At 44.7% G+C, this 10,444-nt stretch overlaps 1 protein-coding gene across 1 annotated transcript; it reads right to left on the bottom strand.

Moving 5' to 3' along the window:
• Positions 1 to 649: 649 nt before the first annotated feature.
• On the bottom strand, positions 650 to 1,389 carry LOC119330296 (histone H2B.3-like). The gene has a single exon (XM_037603402.1). It carries the CDS (start codon positions 1,294 to 1,296, stop codon positions 880 to 882), a length of 417 nt encoding a protein of 138 aa, XP_037459299.1. The 5' UTR covers positions 1,297 to 1,389; the 3' UTR covers positions 650 to 879.
• Between the last annotated feature and the right edge of the window lie 9,055 nt (positions 1,390 to 10,444).

Below are 10,444 nucleotides of genomic sequence, written 5' to 3'. Positions count from 1 at the left end.
CTTGTTCCCTCCTGATGATTTACTGAAATCAACAGAGATAATCAGAGGTAAAGATTGAGCATGATAAGAAAGGCATGAAACAGATCAAAGCAACACCGTTACTATTTCCTCCAGATCCTCAAACATTTTCTCCCCACAAATTACAGGATGATGAAGTACCAACAAGTGGATATATAGGAAAGGAATCCAAATCTGCCAAATCACTCATGTCATGATTGCATTCTGAACATCTAACTACATTCTGAGAAGACAGGGCACAGCATAGCCTAATTAGGAGGAGGTGAACCTAGATTTATGTCTGAAGAAATCGACACTCGTCAGTTGACTGAAACAGGGTGCTGAATCATGAGACTGAATAAATCAACACATTTACTGTCTCTCCAGACCATGAAACAGTGTGTTGTGTGTTCCCACACAAGGTACAAGATGACATGGTACCAACAGCTACCTACAGAGCAACAACGATCCACCAGGACGATAGGGAACAGGCCATCTAAGCGGAGGTGAACTTGGTGACGGCCTTGGTGCCCTCGGGGACGTGTTAATTTAGTCAGCCTCCCCGCCTCGCGGCCACAAGACTCATAAACAGACAGTTGAAAACTGAATTTCATAAACGGAACAGAGAAACGTCTCTGCAAGTTGAGTGTCATTGTATGCAAATATTTACTACAATTCGGAGCAAAATTTGCAATCAGAAACATCTCTCCAAGATAAACTCACACAAACAGGGTCATAGCAAGAACTCTGTCAAATGAAGCAACAGGGACTAGAACTGAAAATGGTACAGAGCCACGAGACAGATCAAAGAAGCACCATCACTATTTCACAAGATAATGAAACAGTTACCATCGATCGACCAAGAAGACATGAGCAGACTATCTAAGCGGAGGTGAACTTAGTGACGGCCTTGGTTCCCTCGGAGACGGCGTGCTTGGCGAGCTCGCCGGGGAGGACGAGGCGGACAGAGGTCTGGATTTCCCTGGACGTGATGGTGGGCTTCTTGTTGTAGCGGGCGAGCTTGGCCGACTCGCCGGCCAGCTTCTCGAAGATGTCGTTGATGAAGGAGTTCATGATGGACATGGCCTTGGAGGAGATGCCGATGTCCGGGTGCACCTGCTTCAGCACCTTGAAGATGTAGATCTTGTACGTCTCCACGCTCTTCTTGGCCTTCTTCTTCCCCTTCTTCTCGCCGCCCTCCTTGGACGCCGGCGGCCGCTTCTCGGCCTTGGTCTTCTTCGCCGCCGTCGTCTTCTCGGCCTTCTCCGCCACCGGCTTCTTCTCCGCCTTGGGGGCCATGGATGCCGCTGGTTGCTGCTGCTTCGCCGGGGAGATGTGCGGTGATGTTTTGGCTGGGAAGGTGGGAGGGCTGGTGAGGAATCGGCGGCGAGGGCGCGGAGGATTTATAGGAGGAGGAAGGTGGGCTCTGATTGGTGGAGCGGTGCGTGCCACGGATCGGTGGGCGTCAAGTGATTGGGTTTGATCTCAGCCGTTCGCCGCTGTGCGCGATGGACGACCCAGATGCGTCTCGGCACGGATCGATGACGTGGTGGAAAGGTGGGCGGGGAGGAGCCTGGTTTCGCCCCACGCGCGCATGTGTTTTTGTCAACTGGGCTTTCTCCATGGCGGGAATTTTGAGTTCAATTGCCGCCATCGACATTTTGCTTTGCTTTAAACAGCTCAGGACTTCGTATATTGCTAAAAAAACGCACGGCTTATTCTCTTTATTTTTTTGCGACCATAGATATACACAGCCTCATGACCTCGACATCCGAAACTTGCTGGTGCGCTGCGCCACCATCGCTCATATGCTTTGTCTTCCGAGCCAGCCATCCACGCGGACGGGAAGTCGTCGTGCTTGGCTAGAAGGGACTCCCAGGAGAATAAGTCGTTGCCGAGATTGGCGCCTGATTCCGCGAAGAATGACGATCCGCCTATGCCATCATCACGAGGGACACCGCCAATGCCATCTCACAAGCCTCCAGGCAAACACCTCTTACACACCGCCTTACGAGTCTCATACCGTTGCACGAGGAAATGATGGTACATCGATGAAGGACAAAATCCCCACAACGAATAGTCACTTTCATCGCCACGTCGACCGCTTGAAGGAACAAACAACTTGCGTGATTCGGCGCTAGAACGAAGATCCAAGGAAGCGGCGTTGTACCAAGGTCCTCAGGATATGGATCCCTTCAAAGTCGGTGTTCCTCATGAGCGTTGTGACATCAACAAGCAGTTGGGCGTCCTTGGAAAGGGCGTCGAGAGAATCCTAGGAGCAAAGTCGCCTCAAAGCTCCTGAAACGAAGGTTGCCAAGCTACTGTTGAGGCTAGAGGCGTATGCTAGTTCTTGTGCCATGTCCACATAGACTTGCGGAATGACACGGGGAAGGACGTAGAAGAAGGCGCACAACTGAAGGTTGACCCCTCCGAAGTCGCTGATGGCCTCGCCATTGTCTACACCCGGATGCAGAAGAAATGGCGGAACAACTCAAAGTGGGGAGCCATCCCGAGGTAGCACACGCAGAATGTAATGAAATTGGCGATATGAAGGATTCTGGTCGGTGTCAAGTGATGAAGCTGACAACATAAGAAAAGTAATAGTCCCGCACAAAGTTGTGCACGGGAAACCAAGCCCACGGCCAAAAAAGTCTTGGTGGAGCACACGCTCGTCGGCAGTCGACGCCGTAGCGACCTCTCCCTTCACGGGCATTTGGTATACCAAGTTCGCTAAAAATTACCCCTTCCCCTTCAGCTTACTGACCTCCGCTTCCGAGGTGACTGAAGGGAAGCACTTCCCGGTAGTCTTGATGTCCTTCTTCTTAGGCGGCGGCTCCCCGGTGGTGTCACCCCTCATCCGCTTTCGCTCGGCGTCATGGGTTGCTTGGATAGAGCTCTTCCCGCAGCCTCGGGACGCGCTGGTCTTCCATTGCGTCATCATCTTGGTCTTAGGGGAGGAGTCTCGCGGCGCAAATATACCTACGTAGCAATGATAAGGGTACAATGGAGATCGAAAAGCTCGGCGGATGATACGTCCATTTTGCATCATGTTTTTATATTGATATTTATTGCATTATGGGCTATTATTACACATTATGTCACAATACTTATGCCTATTCTCTCTTATTTTACAAGGTTTACATAAAGAGGGAGAATGCCGGCAGCTGGGATTCTGGGCTGGAAAAGGAGCAAATATTAGAGACCTATTTTGCACAGCTCCAAAAGTCTTGAAACTTCACGGAAGATGTTTTCCAAATATATAAAAAATACTGAGAGCAAGAACTTCACCAGGGGGGCACACCCTGCCCACGAGGGTGGGGGGCGCGCCCTACCCCCCTAGGAGCGCCCCCCTACCTCGTGGGCCCCCTGGTGGCCCTCCGGTGACCATCTTCTGCTATATGAAGTCTTTCGATGGGAAAAAAAATTAAAAAGCCATCTTCTCAGACGAAACTCCGCCGCCACGAGGCGGAACCTTGGCGGAACCAATCTAGGGCTCTGGCGGAGCTGTTCTGCCGGGGAAACTTCCCTCCCGGAGGGGGAAATCATCGCCATCGTCATCACCAACGCTCCTCTCATCGGGAGAGGGCAATCTTCATCAACATCTTCATCAGCACCATCTCCTCTCAAAACCCTAGTTCATCTTTTGTATTCAATTCTTGTCTCCAAGTCCGAGATTGGTGCTAGTAGGTTGCTAGTAGTGTTAATTACTCCTTGTAGTTGATGCTAGTTGGTTTAATTGGTCGAAGATCATATGTTCAGATCCTATATGCATATTAATACCCCTCTGATTATGAACATGTCTATGCTTTCTGAGTAGTTACGTTTGTTCCTGAGGACATGGGAGAAGTTTTGTTATTAGTAGTCATGTGAATTTGGTATTCGTTCGATATTTTGATGAGATGTATGTTGTCTCTCCTCTAGTGGTGTTATGTGAACGTCGACTACATGACACTTCACCATTATTTGGGCATAGAGAAAGGCATTGGGAAGTAATAAGTAGATGATGGGTTGCTAGAGTGACAGAAGCTTAAACCCTAGTTTATGCGTTGCTTCATAAGGGGCTGATTTGGATCCATATGTTTCATGATATGGTTAGGTTTACCTTAATACTTTTGTTGTAGTTGCGGATGCTTGCAATAGAGGTTAATCATAAGTGGGATGCTTGTCCAAGTAAGGGCAGTACCCAAGCACCGGTCCACCCACATACCAAATTATCAAAGTACCGAACGTGAATCATATGAGCGTGATGAAAACTAGCTTGACGATATTCCTATGTGTCCTCGGGAGTGCTTTTCTCTATATAAGAGTTTGTCCAGGCTTGTCCTTTGCTACAAAAAGGATTGGGCCATCTTGCTGCACTTTACTTACTTTTATTACTTGTTGCTCGTTACAAACTATTGTTGGGTTTCGTAGTAATTTCAAAAAAATTCCTACGCACACGCAAGATCATGTGATGCATAGCAACGAGGGGAGAGTATTGTCTACGTACCCAACGCAGACCGACTGCGGAAGCGATGACACGACGTAAAGGAAGTAGTCGTACGTCTTGTCGATCCAACCGATCAAGCACCGAAACTACGGCACCTCCGAGTTTGAGCACACGTTCAGCTCGATGACGATCCCCGGACTCCAATCCAGCAAAGTGCCGGGGAAGAGTTTCGTCAGCACGACGGCGTGGTGACGATTTTGATGAACTACAGCAGCAGGGCTTCGCCTAAACTCCGCTACAGTATTATCGAGGAATATGGTGGCAGGGGGCACCGCACACGGCTAAGGAATAGATCACGTGGATCAACTTGTGTGTCTTTGGGGTGCCTCTAACTCAGTATATAAAGGAGCCAAGGGGGGAGGGGGCGCCGGCCAAGAGAGAGAGGCGCAGGAGGAGTCCTACTCCTACCGGGAGTAGGACTCCCCCCCCCCAATCCTATTCCAACTAGGATTCCCAAGGGGGAAAGAGGGAGAGGGGTGGCCGGCCACCTCTCCTAGTCCTAATAGGACTAGGGGAAGGGGGGAGGCGCGCAGCCCCCTTGGGCTGCCCCTTTCTCCTTTCCACTAAGGCCCATGAAGGCCCATATGGCTCCCGGGGGGTTCCGGTAACCTCCCGGTAACCCGGTAAAATCCCGATTTCACCCGGAACACTTCCGATGTCCAAACATAGGCTTCCAATATATCAATCTTTATGTCTCGACCATTTCGAGACTCCTCGTCATGTCCGTGATCACATCCGGGACTCCAAACAACCTTCGGTACATCAAAATGCATAAACTCATAATATAACTGTCATCGTAACCTTAAGCGTGCGGACCCTACGGGTTCGAGAACAATGTATACATGACCGAGACACGTCTCCGGTCAATAACCAATAGCGGGACCTGGATGCCCATATTGGTTCCTACATATTCTACGAAGATCTTTATCGGTCAGACCGCATAACAACATACGTTGTTCCCTTTGTCATCGGTATGTTACTTGCCCGAGATTCGATCATCGGTATCCAATACCTAGTTCAATCTCGTTACCGGCAAGTCTCTTTACTCGTTCCGTAATACATCATCTCACAACTAACATATTAGTTGTAATGCTTGCAAGGCTTATGTGATGTGTATTACCGAGAGGGCCCAGAGATACCTCTCCGACAATCGGAGTGACAAATCCTAATCTCGAAATACGCCAACTCAACATCGACCATTGGAGACACCTGTAGTACTCCTTTATAATCACCCAGTTACGTTGTGACGTTTGGTAGTACCCAAAGTGTTCCTCCGGCAAACGGGAGTTGCATAATCTCATAGTCATAGGAACATGTATAAGTCATGAAGAAAGCAATAGCAACATACTAAACGATCGTGTGCTAAGCTAATGGAATGGGTCATGTCAATCAGATCATTCAACTAATGATGTGACCTCGTTACTCAAATAACAACTCATTGTTCATGGTTAGGAAACATAACCATCTTTGATTAACGAGCTAGTCAAGTAGAGGCATACTAGTGACACTTTGTTTGTCTATGTATTCACACATGTATTATGTTTCCGGTCAATACAATTCTAGCATGAATAATAAACATTTATCATGAAATAAGGAAATAAATAATAACTTTATTATTGCCTCTAGGGCATATTTCCTTCAGTCTCCCACTTGCACTAGAGTCAATAATCTAGTTCACATCGCCATGTGATTTAATAGCAATAGTTCACATCACCATGTGATTAACACCCATAGTTCACATCGATATGTGATCAACACCCAAAGGGTTTACTAGAGTCAGTAATCTAGTTCACATCGCTATGTGATTAACACCCAAAGAGTACTAAGGTGTGATCATGTTTTGCTTGTGAGATAATTTTAGTCAACAGGTCTGTCACATACAGATCTGTAAGTATTTTGCGAATTTCTATGTCAACAATGCTCTGCACGGAGCTATTCTAGCTAATTGCTCCCACTTTCAATATGTATCCAGATTGAGACTTAGAATCATCTGGATCAGTGTCAAAAAACTTGCATCGACGTAACCCTTTACGACGAACCTTTTTTGTCACGTCCATAATCGAGAAACATATCCTTATTCCACTAAGGATAATTTTGACCGCTGTCCAGTGATCTACTCCTAGATCACTATTGTACTCCCTTGCCAAACTCAGTGGTAGGGCATACAATAGATCTGGTATACAGCATGGCATATTTTATAGAACCTAAGACTGAGGCATAGGGAATGACTTTCATTCTCTTTCTATCTTCTGTCGTGGTCAGGCTTTGAGTTTTACTCAACTTCACACCTTGTAACACAGGCAAGAAACCTTTTTCTTTGACTGTTCCATTTTGAACTACTTCAAAATCTTGTCAAGGTATGTACTCATTGAAAACTCATCAAGTGTCTTGATCTATCTCTATAGATCTTGATACTTAATATGTAAGCAGCTTCACCGAGGTCTTTATTTGAAAAACTCCTTTCAAACACTCCTTTATGCTTTGCAGAATAATTCTACATTATTTCCGATCAACAATATGTCATTCACATATACTTATCAGAAATGTTGTAGTGCTCCCACTCACTTTCTTGTAAATACAGGCTTCACCGCAAGTCTGTATAAAACCATATGCTTTGATCAACTCATCAAAGCGTATATTCCAACTCCGAGATGCTTGCACCAGTCCACAGATAGATCGCTGGAGCTTGCATATTTTGTTAGCACCTTTAGGATTGACAAAACCTTTTGGTTGTATCATATACAACTCTTCTTTAATAAATCCATTAAGGAATGCGTTTTGTTTATCCATTTGCCGGATTTCATAAAATGCGGCAATTGCTAACATGATTCCGACAGACTTAAGCATAGATACGAGTGAGAAACTCTCATCGTAGTCAACACCTTGAACTTGCCGAAAACCTTTTTTGCGACAAGTCGAGCTTTGTAGACAGTAACATTACCATCAGCGTCAGTCTTCTTCTTAAAGATCCATTTATTCTCAATTGCTTGTCGATCATCGGGCAAGTCAACCAAAGTCCATACTTTGTTCTCATACATGGATCCCATCTCAGATTTCATGGCTTCAAGCCACTTTGCGGAATCTGGGCTCACCATCGCTTCTTCATAGTTCGTAGGTTCATCATGATCTAGTAGCATGACTTCCAGAAAAGGATTATCGTACCACTCTGGCGCGGATCTTACTCTGGTTGATCTACGAGGTTCAGTAGTATCTTGTTCTGAAGTTTCATGATCATCATCATTGGCTTCCTCACTAACTGGTGTAGGTGTCACAGAAACAGTTTTCTGTGATGAACTACTTTCCAGTAAGGGAGCAGGTACAGTTACCTCGTCAAGTTCTACTTTCCTCCCACTCACTTCTTTCGAGAGAAACTCCTTCTCTAGAAATGATCCATTCTTATCAACGAATGTCTTGCCTTCGGATCTGTGATAGAAGGTGTACCCAACAGTTTCCTTTGGGTATCATATGAAGTCATATTTCTCCGATTTGGGTTCGAGCTTATCAGGTTGAAGCTTTTTCACATAAGCATCACAGCCCCAAACTTTAAGAAACGACAACTTTGGTTTCTTGCCAAACCACAGTTCATAAGGCGTCGTCTCAACGGATTTTGATGGTGCCCTATTTAATGTGAATGCAGCTGTCTTTAATGCATAACCCCAAAACGATAGTGGTAAATCGGTAAGAAACATCATAGGTTGCACCATATCCAATAAAGTACAATTATGATGTTCGGACACACCATTGTGGTGTTCCAGGTGGCATGAGTAGTGAAACTATTTCACATTGTTTTTTAACTGAAGGCCAAACTCGTAACTCAAATACTCTTCTCTACGATCAGATCGTAGAAACTTTATTTTCTTGTTACGATGATTTTTCACTTCACTCTGAAATTCTTTGAACTTTTCAAATGTTTCAGACTTGTGTTTCATTAAGTAGATATACTCATATCTGCTCAAATCATCTGTGAAGATCAGAAAATAATGATACTTGCCACGAGCATCAACACTCATTGGATTGCATACATCGGTATGTATTATTTCCAATAAGTCAGTAGCACGTTTCCATTGTTATGGAGAACGGAGTTTTAGTCATCTTGCCCAAAAGGCACGGTTCGCAAGCATCAAATGATTCATAACCAAGTGATTCCGAAAATCCATCTTTATGGAGTATCTTCATGCGCTTTACACCGATATGACCCAAACGGCAGTGCCACAAATAAGTTGCACTATCATTATTAACTTTGCATCTTTTGGTTTCAATATTATGAATATGTGTATCACTACGATCGAGATCCAATGAACCATTTTTCATTGGGTGTGTAACCATATAAGGTTTTATTCATGTAAACAGAACAACAGTTTATTCTCTTACTTAAATGAATAACCGTATTGCAATAAACATGATCAAATCATATTCATGCTCAACGCCAACACCAAATAACACTTATTTAGTTTCAACACTAATCCCGAAAGTATAGGGAGTGTGTGATGATGATCATATTAATCTTGGAACTACTTCCAACACTCATCGTCACTTCCCCTTCAATTAGTCTTTGTTTATTCTGCAACTCCCGTTTCGAGTTACTAATCTTAGCAACTGAACTAGTACCTAATACTAAGGGGTTTGCTATAAACACTAGTAAAGTACACATCAATAACATGTATATCAAATATACTTATGTTCACTTTGCCATCCTTCTTATCCGCCAATCACTTGGGGTAGTTCCGCTTCCAGTGACCAATCCCTTTGTAGTAGAAGCACTTAGTCTCAGGCTTAGGACCAGACTTGGGCTTCTTCACTTGAGCAGCAACTCGCTTGCCGTTCTTCTTGAAGTTCCCCTTCTTCCCTTTGCCCTTTTCTTGAAACTAGTGGTCTTTGTCTACCATCAACACTTGATGTTTTTCTTGATTTCTACCTTCGTCGATTTTAGCATCACGAAGAGCTCGGGAATTGTTTACGTCATCCCTTGCATTATAGTTCATCACGAAGTTCTACTAACTTGGTGGTGGTGACTAGAGAATTCTGTCAATCACTATCTTATCTGGAAGATTATCTCCCACTTGATTCAAGCGATTGAAGTACCCAGACAATCTAAGTACATGCTCACTAGTTGAGCGATTCTCCTCCACTTTTAGCTATAGAACTTGTTGGAGACTTCATATCTCTCAACTCGGGTATTTGCTTGAAATATTAACTTCAACTCCAGGAACATCTCATATGGTCCATGACGTTCAAAACGTCTTTGAAGTCCCGATTCTAAGCCATTTTAAGCATGGTGCACTAAACTATCAAGTAGTCATCATATTGAGCCAGCCAAACGTTCATAACGTCTGCATCTGCTCCTGCAATAGGTCTGTCACCTAGCGGTGCATCAAGGACATAATTCTTCTGTGCAGCAATGAGGATAAACCTCAGATCACGGATCCAACCCGCATCATTGCTACTAACATTTTTCAACACAATTTTTCTCTAGGAACATATCAAAATAAACACAGGGAAGCAACAACGCGAGCTATTGATCTACAACATAATTTGCAAAATACTATCAGGACTAAGTTCATGATAAATTAAAGTTCAATTAATCATATTACTTAAAGAACTCCCACTTAGATAGACATCCCTCTAATATTCTAAGTGATTACGTGATCCAAATCAACTAAACCATGACCGATCATCACGTGAGATGGAGTAGTTTTCAATGGTGAACATCGTTTATGTTGATCATATCTACTATATGATTCACGCTCGACCTTTCGGTCTCCGTGTTCCGAGGCCATATCTGCATATGCTAGGCTCGTCAAGTTTAACCTGAGTATTCTGCGTGTGCAAAAACTGGCTTGCACCCGTTGTAGATGGACGTAGAGCTTATCACACCCGATCATCACGTGGTGTCTGGGCACGACGAACTTTGGCAACGGTGCATACTCAGGGAGAACACTTCTTGATAATTTAGTGAGA

The sequence above is a fragment of the Triticum dicoccoides genome, chromosome 7A (assembly GCF_002162155.2).
Source record: "Triticum dicoccoides isolate Atlit2015 ecotype Zavitan chromosome 7A, WEW_v2.0, whole genome shotgun sequence".
NCBI lineage: Eukaryota > Viridiplantae > Streptophyta > Magnoliopsida > Poales > Poaceae > Triticum > Triticum dicoccoides.
The sequence above is the reverse complement of the archived record's forward strand: the minus strand, read 5'-3'. Positions and strand labels throughout refer to the sequence as shown.